This window comes from Prionailurus viverrinus, chromosome B4, assembly GCF_022837055.1.
Source record: "Prionailurus viverrinus isolate Anna chromosome B4, UM_Priviv_1.0, whole genome shotgun sequence".
Classification (NCBI taxonomy): Eukaryota; Metazoa; Chordata; class Mammalia; order Carnivora; family Felidae; genus Prionailurus; species Prionailurus viverrinus.
In genome coordinates, this window is record NC_062567.1 from 40,543,525 (window position 1) to 40,565,018 (window position 21,494).

Sequence of the window (21,494 nt, forward strand, 5' to 3'; positions counted from 1 at the left end):
GTACTTAGAAAATGATCCTCTTAATGTTATTTATATTTGCCCGTGATTGTAATTCAGTTGCATCTGACTGAGACTACGATTGCTTACTGCTTTGAGATGTCCCTCGCGGACCTCCAAAGTGAATTTTGCATGGTAGACGTTGTGTGTAAATGTGTGCGCGTGCACATGTGCCTGAGTGTCTCTCTCCAACACACCCTCTAAATTTGGTAAAAGTTACCTAGATGTTTAAGTGTGAAATTTAAATGTGAAACGGTAACAGTAACAGAAATGTATGTGCACAAAAAAAACCAGATACACACAGGGTTTTTAGGATAAATTCGATGACTAAGAAGCACTGGGTGTCGTATGCACTCACCAATATCACACTGTATGTTAACTAACTTGAATGTAAATACATAAATTAAAACAAAAAGAATGTTGTTTAAAAATTTTTTTTTTTCAACGTTTTTTATTTTACTTTTGGGACAGAGAGAGACAGAGCATGAACGGGGGAGGGGCAGAGAGAGAGGGAGACACAGAATCGGAAACAGGCTCCAGGCTCCGAGCCATCAGCCCAGAGCCCGACGCGGGGCTCGAACTCACAGACGGCGAGATCGTGACCTGGCTGAAGTCGGACGCCTAACCGACTGCGCCACCCAGGCGCCCCAAGAATGTTGTTTACATAGGAAATGCAGAACGGTGGCTTCTGATTTTGAGTCCATCGCATGGGGAAATTCCCTTCTATCCTGGGAAAGCTTTCGCCAGCAAGGAAGGATTTCATTTGTAAAGTTCAGGGTGTGGAGAAAGTGGAGAAAAAGATGGCTTGGGTTTTGCATCAGGCAAAACTGGTGTAATCCTTCCAACATGTGGGAAATCCCTCTTTTTCTATTTACATAGAAATTTTCATTTTTCATCCTGCAAAGCAGAGATGAAATCATCATGAAGTATAAAAGAGCAAATTTGGGATAAGGCCTCCTTGTGGTTACTAATAAAGAGGTGCGGACAGAATCTAAACTAATGCCGTTAATTTCAAGATCATGGCTCTGGTCTAAAATGCATCCTGGGATTCCCTTTATGGGAAATGTTTTCAAAAGAACAGCAGCAACTTCCTTTACGAAAGCAAGAAATTGAGTCCAGTAATTGTCAAAATGAGATATAAACAAGACATAAGTCCAAGTCTGTATGTTTGTGAATATATTATAATAATATTATGGGGGCGCCTGGGTGGCGCAGTCGGTTAAGCGTCCGACTTCAGCCAGGTCACGATCTCGCGGTCCGTGAGTTCGAGCCCCGCGTCAGGCTCTGGGATGATGGCTCAGAGCCTGGAGCCTGTTTCCGATTCTGTGTCTCCCTCTCTCTCTGCCCCTCCCCCGTTCATGCTCTGTCTCTGTCCCAAAAATAAATAAATGTTGAAAAAAAAAATTAAAAAAAAAATTAAAAAAATAATATTATGAATTGATACTGTGTGCTTTTATTTCAATATATTTGTGTATGCGACATACCAGGACATTTTAAATCCAGTTATATTGGATTTAAAATATATAGGCAATAGGTATTGTTAAAAAGTAAGCAGGTAATAAATACTCATGAAAAGTCAAAATAAGGGTGCCTGGGTGGCCCAGTCGGTCAAGTGTCCGACTCAATTTTGGCTCAGATCATGATTTCATAGTTTGTGAGTTCGAGTTCTGCGTCAGGCTCTGCATTCACGGTGTGGAACCTGCTCGGGACTCTCTCTCCCTCTCTCTCTCTGCCCCCCCTCCCCTCGTTTGGTCTCTCTCTTTCTCTCTCTAAAAATAAATACATAAACTTAGAGAAAAAGTCAAAATAAGGAAGAAAAGGACGAAATTATGTTTCCCATCTTAGTGAAAATATATTCTCAGTTCCAAAGCTGATTGTGAAGTATAACTTCTGTTTTGTGCTATGTCCTTCCCACCTTCCCTGTTTCACTTTCTTTAAAGTGGGGCTCCTCAGGTGTTGTTTATAAGTTTTAATGGTAAAACGTGAAACTTCTGGGAAGAACCCTAACCATTTTTGCAAACCTTGACTGTCATTATTGCATAACGTTGAGTGTTAGGACAGAGGCCAAAAGGCTTAGAGATCTGCCAGGAACTTGCTCTGAGTCAGGTAACAAATGAGAACTTGTCCTTCCCTCTGTGGAACCTGTTCTTGAGGAGAAGTCTACCCACAACCCCAGCAGGCAGACATTTCGGGCAGTTGATGGTAAGCAATGTTCACCCGTGTTCTCCCTTCAGACCTCTCTTTGTGCGCAGAACCACAGAGTATGTACCTGTGGTGGGCCTCTGTCAGGGGGAGCGAGCTCACGGTGTTCTCTTCTGAATTGCCCTTCCTGAAAACAACGAGGTGTCTGTAAACTTGTTTTGATTTTGGCATCGAAGTTTTGCAAGCAAGTTATAAAAATTTCCAGAAGGTTCCTGCCAGCCGCGGCCGACTTCGTCCTTCAGGCAGAGCGGGACTGGGAGCCAACGCACCCCTCTGGGACCGGTTTGCAGTAACTACAACCCCTTTGCGTAAATGAAGTTCTACTTTTGCTGTAGCCCAGGGGAAACTCCATTTACTCACCCTGTCTTTTAAATAGTCGTATGTTAAGGACTTGGGTTGTGTGTGTGGAGTTTTCCTCCCTTTCTTTGCAAAGCGGTTACAGTGCGAAGGCTCTGGGGCCTCCAAGATCTGCTTCGATCCTGGTTCTTACTAGAGGAGTGACCTTGAGTAAGTCACTTAGATTCCTTGTTGTTTCTCTTGCTTTGTCTGTAAATGGGAATGATAATAACGAAACTTTAGAAGCTTGTGGTGGGGTTTCAATAAATACATTAATTAATTAATTTAAAGTCTATTTACTTCTGATGAGAGAGAGCTAGTGCGGGGGGGTGGGGGGGTGCAGAGAGAGAGAGAGGGAGAGAGAGAATCCCAAGCAGGCTCCGTGCTGTCAGCACAGAGACCAATGCGGGCTCGATCTCACGAACCACGAAAGCGTGACCTGAGCGGAAATCAAGAGCTGGCCGTTTCACTGACTGAGCCACTCGGGTGCCCCTAAATTAATATATTTAAAGTGATTAGCCCAGTGCCTGGTACAGAAAAAACATAGGATAAGTCCCTACCGAGACTAAATATCACGCACACATGCACTCCCCCCGCCATCCTTCAAGTTCTAGCTGTAAAGAACAATACTGTGAACAATGGATGATCCATGTCAGTCAGTCAGTCAGTCAGTCAGCCTTGTACTGGCCCCTCTCCAACATGATCTCCCCGGGATTAAGAATCAAGAAAGAACTTACAAAAGGAGATATCGCAAGTTCTCTAGAAAGATACGACAGGGGGAAAAAAAGATGAAGAATTGGGGAAAAAACGATGAGAAAATCTTCACCAGCTGCAAGGAACAGAATGCTTGACTAATGGAGACTTCAAAAATATCAAACATTTACCTCATGTGGCACAAATTCTGAGGAGGGTGGTATTGGCCCTGGTTCAGCAGCTCGTCCCTTTCTGTCATTCTTTCTGCTCTGCCACTTGATGGGTCAGCATCGTCTTGCCTTTCTAGTCCCAGTTTGGCTTCTGCGCTACCGAAGGTGACTTATTCCCAGTAATATCTCGATCTTAAAGGGAGGGGGCAGCAGCAGAAGAATTTTCTTCTCCTAAATCTCCTGGATCTCTCCCTCCCTCTCTCTTTCTCTTTTTCTACCGAGGAGCAAAACCATCCCAGATGCTGTTCCAGAAGACATCCCCGTATTAGGTCCTTAGTCGGATCTGGTTCTTGTATCTCACTGCTAGACCAGAGTAGCGACCTGGGATGTGTCCTTTAGATACTCTTCTCTACGACAGAAATACTCCTGATCCCAGCTTCTAGACATGTTGGCGACTGTTGGCTCTCCGATGAATTCAGCTCTGAAAATTTCCCTCAGTGCCAGAGAGACTTTTCATCCAAGTTCCCCCTTCTCCTTAGGGTAAGCTTGGTATCCAATAACCACTACTGTGGTGATATCAAGACCTGGCTCCCTTGCCTTAAGTGGGAGAATTCTAAAAGCCGATCCCAGCACCAAAGCTTTCTGCGGGCTGACACTTTTGTTGGGGCCCATCGCAGCTCAACCCCTCTCTCTCTCCAATCCAGATTCTCTTCTCCTTCACGGGTGTTGTTCTTTAAAGCTCTCCTCAGTAAACCCCCTCCACCCAGATCTCCATCCCAGAATCTACACCTAGGGAACCTGACCCACGGACACCACTCACTCACAGTGAGAACTGTGATAATGTGATTGGCTTAAAATTAGGATTCATCCCAAACCACCCCGGGGCCGGAGCAAAACACGAGTTCTCTAAATTGAAGAAGGAAGGATACTCTTAGGTGAGCAACCGCAAACACAGAAGGGTGCATTCTCCAACATGTTTTATTTCAGATATTGCAGGTGGTTGGGGAAGAGGAGAAGTAAGACAGTTGTAAGCAAGATAAGTGATGAGATGTTATTCGGCACAGCAGGGAGAGAGTGAAAGCTCTCAAAGATCGAGGACCAGCAAGAATGATTGCTATGCTAACTTTTGCAGATTTCTCCAAGGGAAGAATTCAGGGATGGTCTGTGCAAACCTTCAGATGCACGTGTGTCCTCTGACGGTCTTGTTTGAATGTGGACTCTGTTTCCATGTGTTTGGGTAAAACATGACATTCTGCATTTCCAATAGACTTTTGGCAATACTCCTGCCTTAGAGATTCTAATTAAATTGGTCTAGGTAAGAGATCAGCATCCATATATATATATTTTTTTTTATTAACACCACAGACTCTTAGGAAGTTTAGGAAAAATTTACTCCTCCCAAAACATGACTCTTCTAAGACGTTTGTCCTAAAGAATGAATGCAGTTTACTTTGGTTTATGATGTCCCTTTGTGGGTAATGTTTTTTTCCAAGTCCATAAATGATCAATTTGCAATATTTATTTTACTTGATTAATCATGAGCCCTCGACACTGTCGATCACCCCTTGTTCCTTGATACATTTTTCATTTGGCCTTTGTGAGCACACTGTTTTGGTTTTCTTATTTCACTGGTCTCTCTTTCAGGGTCATATTTACTGATTCTTCCTTAACCTGCCCCTAACCCACCTCTTAAGTTTCGAGTACTCACAGCAGACTTAACTGCTGAGCAATCTCTTCTCATTAACTCTTCTCTAGGTTCTAATCTCCCCCAAATTAGTTTTTTTTTAACCCAGAGCTCTCACCCAAATTCCTGTATCGATTGTTCAGTTTCCAACCTGATATCTCCACTTGAGTATATAAAAATCACAAAGTCACCAAGTGCAAACACGAATTCCTCCTTCAACCTTACTTCAGTCACAGCCGGCTCAGGTGATGGCGATTCTTTTTTTCCAGTAGCTCGGACCAAAGGCATGGAAATAATGTCTGACCGCTCTTTTTCTCATTTGTTATATACAATCCGTGAGGAAATTCTACTGGTTTTGCCTTCCAAATGCACTGAGAATCTGATCACTTCTTACCGTCTCCACTGCTACAAACTCTGGTCCAAACCACTGTCATCTTTTGTCTGGATTACATGATAGCATCTACCAGATCTCCGCACTTCTACTTTTGCTCTTTTACATCCGAAAGCTGTGTGTGTGTGTGTGTGTGTGTGTGTGTGTGTGTGTGTTGGGGGGGTCTCCCCCAGGACCACCATATCTTGTGTATATATGCATGTTTTTTGTAAAAAGAAAGAAAAGTTGGGAGAGATGGGAAAGTTAAAGTCCCAATGGTGACCCTCAATGCCCTACCTGATCTAACTCCCCGCTACGATTCCCACCTCCTTCCCCCCTGCTATATGCTCCCCTCTGCTCTCTCAATTCTAGTCACACTGAGGTAGTTGCTGCTCTGTGAACACAGAAGACACGTTTCCACCACATGTTCCTCCCTTCCTGCTTTTCTAGTTGCTTTCACTGCCTGGAAGATTCTTCCCCGATACATCTATGTAGTTAACTCCCTCACCTCCTTCAGACCCTTCTTCAAATGTCACTGCGTTAAGGAGGTCGAACCTAAATCTACTCAGTATTTCAGTCCTTCTCCTCTTCCTGTCTCCTTGGATGCTGTGGGTCTTCCTACTCATCTCTACAGTTTTTCTCTTCCCTAACACTTATCACCTTCCTATTTCCTATATTTTGCTTCTCTATGATGTTAATTTTATGCCTACATATATTGTTTGATTAGATTACATATATTGTGTATATCTCCCATTCAAATGTAAGCTCCACAAGGATGGCCATTTCTTACGATTTTCATTCATTGCTATAGCCCCACCATCTAGAAGAGATTTTTGGCACATGTGGGCCCTCAAGACTGGTGGTCTGACCTAAGGCAACATGGCAATGTGGATAAAAGCAAATGGATCAGTGAATCATTCATGTGATAGGTCAACACGGGTCCATTAGCAACAGTAAATAAGTAAAATGCAAGAGATGAGACAGGGAAGGAGTTAAGGTTGATCCTTAGATTAATTGTTTAGCGATGATATTGTCACACACTGAGATAAGGACCTCTGTCAAATAAGCTAGTTTGGGGGTAAATAATGAATGTTATTGAAGCGCCTGTGGGACATGTGGCTAAAGAAGTACAGTAGGCAGTGGGATTCACGGGGCTGAAATGTAGAAAGAGAGGCATATATTTGGGAATCATAAAAAATATAGATGCAAATTAAATCACAGGGTTTTTAGTATGTATAAAGAGAAGAGAAGAGGGCTTGCTAGAATCATGATGAAAAATGTTATTTAATGTTTGGAGAAAGAAAGTGGGGCCAAAAAAAAGAAGATCAATTGGTATCTAGAGAGTGAGAAGGAAAAGGTGTATATTATGGGAGGGGATCAAATCCTTAAGGGATGATGGGAGGAAAATAAAACAATAAAAGGCAAGAGGCCAAGACAAGAGAAATAAGAAAAAATTGAGAGAATGAGGAGGAGGCCAAAGAGGGTGAGATTTCTAGAAGACAGTAAAGGGGATGTGAGGGTTAAGTATTTCATGTACCAGTTAAATGTAAACATAACATATCAAACTGCAAACACAAAAAAGTGTGATGGCTACATAAAAACACGATGGAATGAATTATTCCTGTTGTCCAAGTACTTTTGTGTAGAGAGGCAAGAGGGACAAGTGTCATATGATGCTTTGATAATGCAAGTGTCACCTAGATCAAAGCTGTATATCCTCCGTTAAATATTCCATGGTGGTCTAGTTTACTAAAGATCTTTTCTTAAACACACACACACACACACACACACAATCGCATCAAAACTTGGCATTTCCCATTCAATACTCCTAAACTGGAATGTCCGGTATGCCCCATTTAATTGATTAATTAATTGTTTATTTATTTATTTTGAGAGAGAGTTCACATGCCCACGTGGGCAAGCAGGAGAGGGGCAGAGAGAGAATCCCAAGCCGGCTCCATGCTGTCAGCGTAGAGCCAAATGTGGGGCTCGATCTCACAAACCTGTGAGATCATGACCTGAGCCAGAATCAAGAGTCAGACTCTTAACCCACTGAGCCACCCAGGTACTCCTTTAGGCCCCATTCTATATTGAAATGTGGACCAGGAAAATTATTTTGGTTTTCTGTCCCACATAAACTGGAGAGAGGTTTCACTGCAAAGGGCAAGTAACAGAGCTATATTGTTCATCAATAGTCTTTCATTCTTTAGAAGATACGTAGATCTCAGTTCCCTGTTACCTCTCATCCTCACTGTGACACCAAGAAATTTTGGGAAAGTCAACATTAAATTCTAGAATTTCTCTGTGCCTTGAAATACAGCCATTAGCAGACTTCATCGTGCCCTCCTTGCCTCCTTAGAATTGGGGAAACGATTTCATTATGTCCGCGGACTATTGAATACGTGCCACGTAAAATGAAGATTGAGAATTCTTTATTTAGGCAACAACAACAAAAAAGTTTCCCACATGGGGACGTTATTTACCACAAAGTAAATTTCCCTTGTTTTACCAGGTACCAAGGAGTCGTATTTTCCTTGAATGAAACTCTTGAACTTATATAGAGCCTAGGGTGTCTTTAAAAGCATGGAGTACTGATGTCGTATCTACACATCTGATGTGCCACGTTTTGGTAAAATAAGCGAACTGAGAAGGCATAAAGCAATTCTTAACCCAATGAAATCAACTTTCGTGGCACCACCTGTGGACTCACCCCAACAGTGTATCTACGATGAATCAATTAATAAACATGTAGTAAGGGCCCAGTTGTAACTGAGGCACTGTGAGCAATATACGTTGGGCAGAGATACTACACAAATCAGTTTAACCATTTTCTTTTAAAACTCTATATTTTTAATTTGGGGGGTACTGGTAGAGTCCAGGATACTCTGTTTCCATTTTTTTTTTTTCAGCTCAGCAACTGGAGAATTTATCTGTATCTTTTTCTTACTTGTAGTAGTATCTCAGCAGAGTCATAAGCCTGTATTAATCAGTATAATAAATTAATTTTTCCAAAGACCAAACGCCATTGGACTTCCCTCTCAATTATATAAAGGAAATTAATAAATCCATCAATTAATTTGTGACTTTCTAAGTACTTTTCCCCTCATTCTCTGATGATCTTTCATGGAGAAGAGTCTGTGTGTTTTGTGTTGCCTGTGTTTCTTTTATTTCCTTGAGCCCATATGAAGTCCTCTTTAACTTCATCTCTTTCCCTCACGTCCACTGACCCTGGCTTTCTTGCTCTTTCTCTGGATATTGGAGGATCCCATAGTCTGTACACCATAGCGTCTAGAAACTTGACCTGAGAATTGACACCAGTAAAGAAAATTATGAGAGCCGCTATCAAAGAAAGTCCTAAGTTTCCCAGGATGAAAATTACATATAATGTACTGAAAGGAGAGAAACTCACAGACTCAGATGAGAAATGAAAGCATTTTATGGGACAATAAAAAATACAATCTGGTAAGAAGTCACGGAAGACTGTGGTCTCTTCAATATGGGAGGTGATGCATGGCTTTCTTCCAGGTTTGCTACAGAAAGATGAGTTCATTCAAAGTAAATAGCTTTCCATCTGGAATTTAAAAACATAGGTTAAACAATAAATAACTGTGTGTGCATAGAGAGAGAGATAGATAGATGATAGATAGATGGATAGATAGGTATAGACATTGCTGAACAAACATACATATATACACACACACATCTAATCTATACGTGAATGTGTATAAATGGATGCGCATCTATATTTGATGACTTATCAACTTATAAAACAAAGATGAGAGGCTTTAAAAAATGAGTCATGTACAAAAGCCACGTATACAGCTGGAAATTCTTTAAAGCTATTTTAAAGAAAGAAATAAAATCTTATTGACTATCAGGATACTCATTTAGTACACATAGCTACTCAAACCCTGTGACATATGGCAGACTTCCCTCTGTTTCATCTATTGTTTTATCTTTTTAGGCTTTCGTTGTAGATATATTTTCAATATTTGCAATTTCCTTACCTTTTCCGGTGCTTTGTTTTTTCTCACGAGGAATCTGAAACGCTGTTGATGTTGTAAGTAACAAGGGCATATTCATCTGGAAAATAAAGAGAAAGTTCGCCCCTTATTAAGTTTCCAACTTTGTATAATCAGATTATGTCAGACTATGTAGATACATTAGGTCTTATCTTTCCAATAATTTTGTAAGACGGTCAATCACTTCTCCATTTTCTAAATCCAAAAATATCGTATTAAGGTTTAAAGCGCTTGATGAAGTACATTCAATTAGTAAAGGACAGGAGCAGGAATTCAAATGCTACTTGACAAATTTCATGTGACATTCAATGAGAAACTAATAGCACTGAGCTTCCATGGAAAATTTTTATGGTCCTTACAACATCTTAGCAACTGTTTTGGAACCTAATCTATCAAGAGTTTTCCATAACATTTCAGAGTATTGTCCACTCTCCTTCTCAAATCAAAGTCCATAAAGGTAGCACGAAATGGTAAGGGCAACAAAGAGACTGGAAGTGTCGAATGGTTTGTATTTCAAGTTAAAGGGGCGCTTTCTCACACTATGTCAAAAAGATTCTAGGTGCCGAACATCTTTGGTGACTCGAAAATGGCCCAGTCTGAAGATATAACAGGGAGGGCAAAAAAGCAATATAGAAAGTAAAACCAGTTACTGTTTAGTATTTGATGACTGAGGTTGATTTTGGAAAATTTAGTGGCTCAGGGAGTCTTAGATCTAGATATCGTGGTCATGTTCAGTAGCTTTAGGGCAAGGGTGTTGCTTGCCTACCTTTTTCATAATAATCATAGACCATAACCGGGGCTGGCTGTATGTTGGACACGAGGTTGCTTTGCTCAACAGAGAAAGTAAAACTGTTCACTGTACCAAAAACCTAGAATAATACAAATGGTAAATACATCAGGTCTACATCACACGAAGACGCAAATGATAAATACATTAGGTACAAACACATCAGCAGTTCTGCAAAAAGAAAATCACTGAGCAAATCATATCCAGAAGTTCATGATTTACCCAATTAAATAGAACTAGGGTATCAGGAATGGATAAAGAAATTGTGGTTTATATACACAATGGAGTACGACGTGGCAATGAGAAAGAATGAAATCTGGCCCGTTGTAGCAACACGGATGGAACTGGAGAGTGTGATGCTAAGTGAAATAAGCCATACAGAGAAAGACAGATACCATATGGTTTCACTCTTATGTGGATCCTGAGAAACTTAACAGAAACCCATGGGGGAGGGGAAGGAAAAAAAAAAAAGAGGTTAGAGTGGGAGAGAGCCAAAGCATAAGAGACTCTTAAAAACTGAGAACAAACTGAGGGTTGATGGGGGGTGGGAGGGAGAGGAGGGTGGGTGATGGGTATTGAGGAGGGCACCTTTTGGGATGAGCACTGAGTGCTGTATGGAAACCAATTTGACAATAAACTTCATATATTGAAAAAAAAAAGAACTAGGGTATCAGTATCTTACATAATGACAAAATCATGTGTTAGGTGACATTAAATTATAAGAAATTTGAAGTCCCATTGCTTATATTGAAGTGAAAAGAGTCTAGTTCAGAGCATTAGTGTAATGTAGGCATTTATGTGAAAGGTAATGATGTACACATAGAAGGGACAACTCTAAAACTCATGCCAGCCTTTGTTGTGAGTTCCTGTTAAACTCTACGTGAATTCTACATCGACTCTGTGTCCATACTATGTTAGATGCTGTGAAGAATGAAAAACAGGAAAATGATATTGCTGACTTGAGTCATTCTAGTAAAGTAGCTAAAGCATATTATGAACACGCTTGTTAACTCTTACTATCTGGTGATATTTAGATATCATTAAATATGTTACATATCTAATGACATTTAGAGTTAAGAGGGAGAAGTGGGAATGGAAGAACACTGAGCATCTTTAATGTCCCATATTTTCTAATAAACCCCATCAGATATACAGTTGACCCTCGAACAACATGGAGGTTAAGAGTACCGACCTCTTGTGCAGCTGAAAATCTGCATATATATTTTGACTCCCCAAAACTTAACTATTAATAGCCTCCTGTTGAAGAGAAGCCTTACCTATAACATAAACAATTAACATATATTTTGTATGTTATATCATATGCTGTATTCTTACATTAAATCTATAGAAAATGTTATTAAGAAAATCATAAGGAAGAGAGAATATACTTACAGTATTGTACTGCACTTATAAAAAAAAGAATCCTTGTGTAAATTGACCCATGCAATTCAAACCTGTGTCATTCAAAGGTCAACTGGATAAAAATTCATATATGTATAAATAAAATACAAGCATCCAATTACCTTTAGAAAACAAAAGAAAGCCACGGAAGAAAAAAAAAAACAATTATTGCTGAACTTACACTTTCCAAGTAGAAAAGAACATGATCATTCTTGACTTCAGTCTTCATCACTTGGCCATTATTTTCAAGCTTTAAAGAAATTGGCAGGGAGGGATGGAGAATAGATATTAAAGAATATCTTCTAGTATTGAATGGTTCATGCTTTTTACTTAACTGATTGTCAGGAATCCATTTTATGGATGTTCCCTTATGCCATGATATTTTTTAAAGTTTATTTATTTTGAGATAGAGAGAAAGCACAAGTAGAGGAGGGGCAGAGAGTGAGAGAGAGAGAGAAAGGAGAGAGTGAGGATGCCAAGCACGCTCCTCACTGCCAGCGTGGAGCCCGATGCAGGGCTCGAACTCATGAACTGCGAGATCATGACCTGAGCTGAAATCAGATGCTTAACCAAATGAGACACCCAGGTGTTCCATGCCACTATATTTTTATAAACACAAGTAGGAACTAAATAAAGAAATTAATTATGAACTATGGGGAAAAATGACTTCTAATTGCTACAAAGTAAGAACACCGTCCCTCCAGTGTGACAGCAAAAACAAACAAATGAACTCTGAATATATTTGTTTAAAGGAAGGATTGCACGATTTTGTTCTGCTAACGAATTATTCCGTGTATACACTATAGCCTTTTCTGTGCTCAAGTTTTAGGCTTCTATTATTTACCTCCTCAATAGATGCCATGACTGGAGTAAATCCTGACAGCATTTTGACATCAACAAGGACCATATTGGAGTTATTGCGGATTCCAGTATATCTGAAATTTAAAAACAAACACAAGTTGAGACAACTGTCTGGAAAAGTGACCTATATTAAGGCAAGGATGATGGAGACGTAGATACCAACTGTCTGTACGTCTGGAGCAAAGGCAAAAACTGAAGAGGGAACAGGGCGAAGAAAGTCATTCTCAAACATCTGAGAATAGGCACTACTAGAATAATAATGGATGAGAAGATACAAAGGAGCGTAATGTGGAGTAAAGAGTGAATTATCTGGACCCAGAATCTCTCCAATCTCTTTTAAGTTTACCTGAGGCCTCAAAATCATGAATTTTAAACAAAGCTGATAAATTTATATGACATATACTTATGTTAGCCTTAGATTTGCACAATACTTAAAGGATATCTTTGTTTGGAAAGCAAGATGTTGGCAGAATCTTAGATTATGTCCCTAGATTATGTCCCTGACTCTGGACAGCATTGTTTGGACATGACGTTGAGGGTTCCACAGCGGATGTAGTTCTTATCTTAGCCCTGACGTTTAAAAGATTTTCATTCGGAAATCCTAAGAAAAATCCCCCAAACTAATTTTACTCGGTGTTTCTCCACATATTAACTAGGATTAAAGCTCTCTGACATCGATAAATTATATTTTAATTCAAGAGAATGATTTTGTCTACTCCAAATAATAAAAATCTAAAATTTTGCTCTGCATAGAGAACCAGTATTTGTAAGTTTCCTCGTACTGGCCCCACTGTGTGGTCTTCAGGAGGAAAAAAAAAATAGTATCTCTGTTGCCCAAATCTGACAGATCGTACACACACACACACACACACACACACACACAAATGGGAGCATTGCTGGAATATATTTCCAGCAGAAGCTTTCACATTTATACTTGCCTATAATACAAGTCATAGTTGCATAAGTACTAAACTGGTGTGTACAGAGAGAGCTATAAAGTAACTATGCCGTAGAAATATCAGCACCAACGTATGGACTCATCGTGGTTGCCATCATTAATATTTATTTTGCTACTATTTAAAATAATTATTGTTTGATCTATCGCCCTCTGTCTAAGCTGGGAGTTGATGTCAAAATGGGACACTCACTTGAGGGTTACGGTCAGGTTAAAATGGCTCTGGAACGTATCCGATGAGTTTTTCTTTATCATTTCCAAGGAAAGGGCAAATCCAGATGCCTTCTTAGGTAGGAGTGCGTTATACCTCAGGGTAGCCTAAAAAGAAAAGCAAATCGTAAGAAAATCATACAACAGATTTATCCTGAAGTAAAAATTGAAGGACTTCTGTTTCCTCTATTTTTAAATTTAATTTTTTAAACGTTTATTTGTTTTTGAGAGAGAGACAGAGCGTGAGCAGGGGAGGGGCAGAGAGAGAGAGGGAGACACAGAATCCAAAGGAGGCTCCAGGCTCCGAGCTGTCAGCACAGAGCCCGACGTGGGGCTCAAACTCACAAACTGTGAGTTCATGACCTGAGCTGAAGTCAGGCGCTCAGCCAACTGAGCCACCCAGACACCCCCCTTCTATATTTATTTCTAATGCACTTTATTTTGTATCTTTACCATCAGGGAATGAAGCTAAATGTAATTGTTCAGTTTTCAGAAGATGTAAGAACCTTTACATAATTTAATGGAAATATCGGAATTCTTTCTAACGGTGACATTCCTCGAGAAACTTCTCAGTTACCCAGCTATCTTTAGTTGTAAGTGTCTCTTCATAAAATAACTTGAATTTTCAGCTTTTGATTAGAAAATATCAATGAGAGAAAGAATGGAGATAATAATGAAAATATACAACGGCAAAATAACACTCTATCTATAACTAAAAGGATAGTCTGGCTTTTTAACTGGCAAATATTTATTTCTGCCTCAGGCAGATTTCTATTACCTGGATAAATGTACAACCTTGTCCTTCCACATCTACTGTATATTGTCCTTGTGCTTTTGTTAGTTCGGAACGCTGGACCAGTAAGCGATTGTCACTGTTAACCTGGAAAATCTCACTGGATTCTTCACCGCGAAAGGTGACGGTGTTTTGGTCATCAGAGAAGGTTAACTTCATGTAGCGGGTCATGGCAAGAAGACAGACTGCGGTGTCCTGCAAAGAACAGTAGAAGCCAAGATCTAAGTTCTGTTATGTTGCAATATTAGTCATCACTTGACCATGAACTTTAAATCAATCCGTAAAAATATCCCTAAGACAGGTCAACGGACCAAGAAACAAATCTTAAGTCATAGGAAGATACATTTGCTTATGCAATGATTGCCATTTAATCTTCTTCCACCCAGCTTAATTAGATGTTCGTTTAAAGGATTTAATGCAATGTAGTCTCTGTTGTTGAAAATAGTGTCAAATCTTTTCTAAAAATTAAGGTTCTATGTACTTTGGCTGCCTTGGATAATGTTTATGCCCACCAATCTTCAAGAAAAGGAGTCAGAATCAGAAAAGGATGTTGGGAGATTCACTAACATATGATTTTATTCAGATACTAAGACTAAAGCAAAGAAAATAAGGAGGGAAGTAACAATTTCCTTCACAGGAATCAAACCGCATTTCTTTGAATTTTACTTTTTTTCCTGTTAAGGAAAGACATAAGCCACCGTTTTTTATACCCCTTTCTTTTGTTACTCATTACTTCCATTTGTTTTTCCCAATGCGTACACCACATAAATAGAGAGAAATTTTTTTTCTTGGTCTATATGTAGTAGCATAGTATTATTGGATATCTAACATCATCAAGACTCTGGTGCTTACGGTGACAATCCCTTCTAGACTTACATTCTACTTTTACTGTGCAAATGGAGGTAAAAATCAGTCACAAATTCCTTGAACAGAGGCCTTAGTTTATTCATCTGTATATGAAGAATTCTTGGTAGAGTCTCTGTTGCACAAGAACTGCCCAACAAATCGTTGGGCATGCACAATATCAAATATTCTTCATCTCAGAAGGTATTTTCTATGATTACCTTTGCTACCTAGATTACTGAAGGCTAGCATCTTTCGCATGAAACATATGATTAATATCAGGCCCATGTCAATCACCTGAGTGGAGGAGAAACCCCCATGGGAATTCATCTGCTGGGCAAGCCACTGCACAATTTTACTCGCATAGGTGAGATCAGGAGTTTTCTTGGAAAGAACAGCCAATAGCACATAACAAGTCTTCTCAGTCTCAGCAGAAGGTGCATGAGGAATAAAGAACGGGGATGCTTCTGTCTTGGGTTTCTTTGCTCGTTCCCAGTATATGACATTATCTAAGGAAAAGGAAGAATTTTCACATAGTCCCTATAAGTACCGCTGATTACACATAAGAACAGTGCGAATTCCATTTCTGACCTCTGCTGTGGGTTGAGATGTGTTTTCTCAAAACTCACATATTGAAGCCCTAATCTCCAGTACCTCTGAATGTGACTCTCTTTGGAGATGGGGCTTTTAAATTTTTTTTTTAATGTTTATTTATTTTTGAGACAGAGAGAGACAGAGCATGAATGGGGAAGGGACAGAGAGAGAGGGAGACACAGAATCAGAAGCAGGCTCCAGGCTCTGAGCCATCAGCCCAGAGCCCAACATGGGGCTCGAACTCACGGACCACGAGATTGTGACCTGAGCTGAAGTCGGACGCTTAACCGACTGAGCCACCCAAGCGCCCCTGGAGATGGGGCCTTTAAAGAGGTGATTCAGTGAAAAATGACACTGTTAACGTGGGCTCTACTCCAGTATGACTAGTATTCCAATAAGAGGGGAAAATTTGGATACACAGAAGGGACACCAGACAGGTGCACAGAAGAACGCCCGTGTGAAGACAGAGGGAGAAGATGCCCATCTATAGGCCAAGAAGAGAAACCTCACTTGTTGATACCTTGATCTTGGACTTTAAACCTCTAGAACTGTGAGATAATAAATTTACGTTGTTTCAGCCACCTAGTCTGCAGCACTTTGTTATGGCAGTCTTAGAAAACCCATATAGCTTCAATAGCAATTCCCTAAGGTTAAAAGCAGTATGTGACTGAGGCGCCTGGGTGGCTCAGTCGGTTGAGCGGCCGACTTCGGCTCAGGTCACGATCTCGCGGTCCGTGAGTTCGAGCCCCGCGTCCGGCTCTGTGCTGACAGCTCAGAGCCTGGAGCCTGTTTCAGATTCTGTGTCTCCCTCTCTCTGACCCTCCCCCGTTCATGCTCTGTCTCTCTCTGTCTCAAAAATAAATAAACGTTAAAAAATTAAAAAAAAAAAAGCAGTATGTGATTAAGTCACACAAACAGTAATTTTGGTCGACGGCATGGTCACCATGCTTGATTTTCTCTACTTCACTCATTGGAAAAGAAACTAACAGAAAGGAGAAAGAGGGAAATAGAAAACGTATAACGTTCTTGATTTTATTTTTATTGTTTTAAAATTTTTTAATTTTAAATTTAATTTTGTAATTTTAGGAGGGCAGAGAGACAGAGAGAGAGAGGGAGAGAGAATCTTAAGCAAGCTCTGCGCTCAGAGAGGGAGAGAGAATCTTAAGCAAGCTCTGCGCTCAGCAGGGCTTGATCCCTTGACTCCAGAATCTGGATCTGACCCGAAATCAAGAGTTGGATGCTCAACTGACTGAGCCAACAGGTGCCCTATGTAATGTTCTTTAAAGATAAAGGGGCACCGAGAAATTCCACAAGCGAAATGGAAGCAGATCAGTGAAGACAGGGTTCCTATATGATTATAAGTAAGTTTCATTTCTTTATTCTCAAGGCCATCCTCATTAGTAAGAGTGAATAATAATACTTACTTGTTTTGGTAGCAGATTGATCCAGGATCTGGAGTAAGGATTCCATTTGCTCCTCTTTTTCAGCTAATGCAAAAGCGTAAGCTAGAATTGCATGATTATAGCCATTAGTGACCCCGCGTTGAAGTGCTTCCTCTAGGCAAAAGAGCCCATCTCGTAGAGCAGGAAACTAGTCAAGGCGAAGAATAATATATTTTAAAATAATACCTGAATACTTTATAAGCTTGCTGACTATTTAAACTAATCATTCTGTAAAATGTATACAATATGTCCTTGAAGTATATTTTGCATATAAACTTATTCATATACATGTATGTGTGATAGTTCATAAATATTGTTAAAATTCAGTTTTAATGACAATATTAGTGTTTGGGAAATAAAAGCTAAGTAATATGCGTTATATTTCTAAGGATGCTTTTCGAGATATACTAGTGACTAAAAATTCCTGCTATTTCATTTAGTTCAGGAATAGATTTTTCAGTCAGATAATCTGAATTTGGGATTGGGGGGTAGCCAATATGATCACACTTCAGTTGAAAATGTTTACATACTAAACTGGTTTGACAAACAGACTCTTTGGTTACGTCTACACCTAAAACAGGACTTCTTAACCTGAAATTCATGGCTGGACATAAGGAGATATCTCTATACCTGAAATGGTGTGAAAAGCTTGTGGATGTGTGCCTATGTGTATTTTCCCTAGAGAAAAACGCAAGCGTTCATCAGAGGTTTCTATGAATCAGAAAAACTTTGAGCAGCTTTAACTTAAGGAGGGGTAATGAATTAAATGCTCTCCCGATGTTTCGTTCAGTCTAAGGATTTCAAATCGCTCTGAACCCATAATGCATTTAATGTGCATTCAACTGGCTGGAACTCAAGGATGATAAGAATCCGTACGGTGAAATTGAGTCCAGCTTCAAGGAACGCTCCGACAATATAGGCAGTGAGTAAAACGTCCTCTTCTTCTCCACCCTAAACACAAGGGAACAATTAATCACACAGGATAGTAGACCACACACAAAAAAGAGCTATTCTTCTGAAGTGAAACTAAGTATGCTAGAAACACTGGAACCAATACTCTTATTTATAAAAACATCCTAAATGTAATTTTATTTATTTATTTATTTATTTATTTATTTATTTATTTTTAATGTTTATTTATTTTTGAGACAGAGAGAGACAGAGCATGAACAGGGGAGGGTCAGAGAGAGAGGGAGACACAGAATCTGAAGCAGGCTCCAGGCTCTGAGCTGTCAGCACAGAGCCCGACGCGGGGCTCGAACTCACGGACCATGAGATCATGACCTGAGCCGAAGTCGGACGCTTAACCGACTGAGCCACCCAGGCGCCCCCTAAATGTAGTTTTAAAATGAGATGGTTAATAACTATGCTATCGGAGTGAGAATCCATCAAGATTCATGACACTAATGAAATAAACAAAAATACAATTAATGTCAAGTACACGAAATGACAATCTGTTTGCATGACCCAGGATTGAGCATGAATTCCAAATAACTCCCATGGCCCTATTTTCCTTTATTTATTGTTCATTTGGAAAAACAAACACAGAATTTCTGCTGCCCTCGAGCAGAAGGTTGCTGCGAAGCAGCCTGAACATCCCTGGGGACGTATCCTAGGAGGTAACGATAGTCAGGTCTCAAGGATTCGTAGAGTGTAAAACCAGAAACGCACCTATAAGTTATGCAATTTGTAAGCTGACAATGCATACAAATGCAGCGGGGAACTTAAGCATTAGATAAACCAGCATTCACACAAGAGATTCTGATTCAGAAAGTTAGGAATAAGACACAGGGAAATGAATGGGTGCTCTAATGATATAGGTGCATAGCATTCGGATGGCATTTGAGATCCTCTGATCTGGCATAAACCTCTCAGTTTCTCTATTTAAGCAAAAGGTGACCTCTTTCTTCCTCAGAAAATGAACATCTGAGGAGCTCAGTTTGCAAGGTGCAAATAACTGTAGAAAGGAACACCAAAATAAGCTGGGGGATCCATTTAAATTACAACAGGTTCTATCACCATTCTCTTGCAGTATGGGTTCTTGCTTTTCTGTTGCTTCTTACTCCTTCCCAACTCAACACACACACACACACACACACACACACACACAGAATCCTGGAAAAGGGATTGGGTAAGATCAGACAAACGGAAGCAGTGATCGGTAACGAGCCCAGTAAGAAGAAAGCTTGCAGAGATGTTTTAGAAAAGAACATACACAATTCTCATTTTCTACATAAGGACAAGAGCTCTTCTCTACCAGGGTGCTCCTATTGTGAAGAAGAGATTTGAAATAATTTAAAGACATTTGTCTAGGGGAGCCTGGGTGGCTCAGCGGGTTAAGTGTCCGACTCTTGATTTCGGCTCAGGTCATGATCTCACGGTCTGTGAGTTCAAGCCCCGCATCGGGTTCTGTGCTTGACAGCTCAGAGCCTGGAGCCTGCTTCAGATCCTGTGTCCCCCTCTCTCTCTGCCCCTCCCCTGCTCATGCTCTCTCTCTCTCTCTCTTTCTCTCTCTCTGTCAAAAATAAATAAACATTAAAAAATAAAAAAAAACAATGTAGAGGATGGAATGGAGGTGTACAGGTATCCTCAAAGAAGGGAAACCAGAAGGGAAAATGCCTAGTGATTTACCTACATATGCACAGGGGAAGGGAAGGGGTGGGTACCTTCAAGGACATAGTTCATCTCATTTGTATTTTGACCTACAGCAACCTAAGCCTTCATCCTTTGACTTGAGAAAACATTGAAAGAGTTTCACTGAAATGCTGTGAATGACTGGATATTCTTCCTGAACATTCTTGCCATCCATAAATAGGAATGAATTCCCTAATGAGGGCCCCATTCTTTAACATATTGTCTGACTTTAAATTTATGAATGTTTCCCTTCTAGGTTTCTTTTTTCTTCCTTCTCTCCTATTTTCAGTTTCTCCACTGCAGGAGACTAGTTCTATGGAAGAACTAAAGACCATGAGGCAAACACCAGGTTCAGGAAGAGTTAGTCTAGCTGTGGTTAACATGCATGCAAGGGAATGAGGCTGTTGACCAGTACACCAGGGACCTACAACCCTCGTGGACTCAGAAAGGGTAATATTCCCAGGAAAGATATTCCTGTTCTAGATGAGTTAGACCAGAAGTAGGAAAGGTAGGCAATGCAACGACGTGAGGAAGGCCTAATTCTGTTCATCTCTCACCTCCCAGGCATTGTTGAAAAGCTTGCCATCACTTTTAAAGCAGCCATCGATTTGCTGTTTGCTTGAAAGCCAGAGCAAGGTCTGCTTTTGAACTTGTTCATCAATGTAAACATATTCCTTAATTTTCTCTAATGTCTTAAAAGTAAGGGCACTGAGCCTGTAATACAAATCACTAGTTAGACAACAGTTAGATAAGAAAGAGACGTCATTTCTCCAACAGGTTCATCAGCATTGTTCCCCCTACAAGAGTGGCTGCGTCTGATTTGGCTCATGTTGACCACAAAGAACATTTACTGAGAGTGGATTTTTCCACTGGGTCAGTAAAATGGTGTGAACGTCAATATGTGAACCTAAGCGTAGGTAATTTCCAGCGTGTTTCCGCTCAAAATTCTTGTTTTGTGGTTCATTGGATTATCTACACACGGAGACAGAATGGGTTTAATTAGATGCTCTGGGGCCTTCTGGTTTTCCTTTCCTCTCTCCTGAATCTACATGGCTCTCTGAGAAGTGTAGACCAACCTGTGTCATTTGCCACAGTGTTAGGCTGTGGCGGTACAGGGGGGTGTCATTAAATGATCAGACTGCTAGGCAAATTGCCACGGTACTTTAGGTACACGGTTGGATTAGAGATAGAACAGTCAAACATTTTAGTCAATGTGATTCATTTCTGTAAAGTCACTTTGAAACTCATTTTGCTTCCAAATCCCACCGAACTCAGCCCCCCTCAGACTGTCACAAGCCCTCTTCGGGTCACTCTTACATTATTTAAAATAAAATGCTCATCTCTTACCACAGGCTTCCTTTCTGGTTACTCTGCCAAAACACACTATATGAACCATCAAAGTTTTTGAAAGACAACTGCTTTTGATAACCTAAAATAAAAAAAAAATAAGAAATTAGTTTTTCAAGCTACGAAAATTAGAAGAAAAAGAACGGCATAGCA

General features: G+C 40.2%; 1 protein-coding gene across 1 annotated transcript in view; it reads right to left on the reverse strand.

The window, feature by feature from the left end:
- Positions 1 to 9,482: 9,482 nt before the first annotated feature.
- LOC125171111 (ovostatin homolog 2-like) overlaps positions 9,483 to 21,494 on the reverse strand; it is a 55,665-nt gene continuing 43,653 nt past the window's right edge. Inside the window, exons 25-35 of the mRNA XM_047868234.1 lie at positions 21,342 to 21,423; positions 20,552 to 20,708; positions 18,237 to 18,311; positions 17,343 to 17,508; positions 15,622 to 15,833; positions 14,467 to 14,676; positions 13,672 to 13,796; positions 12,507 to 12,597; positions 11,844 to 11,912; positions 10,241 to 10,343; positions 9,483 to 9,535 (exon numbers count right to left, since the gene is read on the reverse strand). Of these exons, the coding sequence (XP_047724190.1) occupies positions 9,483 to 9,535; positions 10,241 to 10,343; positions 11,844 to 11,912; positions 12,507 to 12,597; positions 13,672 to 13,796; positions 14,467 to 14,676; positions 15,622 to 15,833; positions 17,343 to 17,508; positions 18,237 to 18,311; positions 20,552 to 20,708; positions 21,342 to 21,423 (1,343 nt within the window). The remainder of the gene's footprint in view (positions 9,536 to 10,240; positions 10,344 to 11,843; positions 11,913 to 12,506; positions 12,598 to 13,671; positions 13,797 to 14,466; positions 14,677 to 15,621; positions 15,834 to 17,342; positions 17,509 to 18,236; positions 18,312 to 20,551; positions 20,709 to 21,341; positions 21,424 to 21,494) is intronic.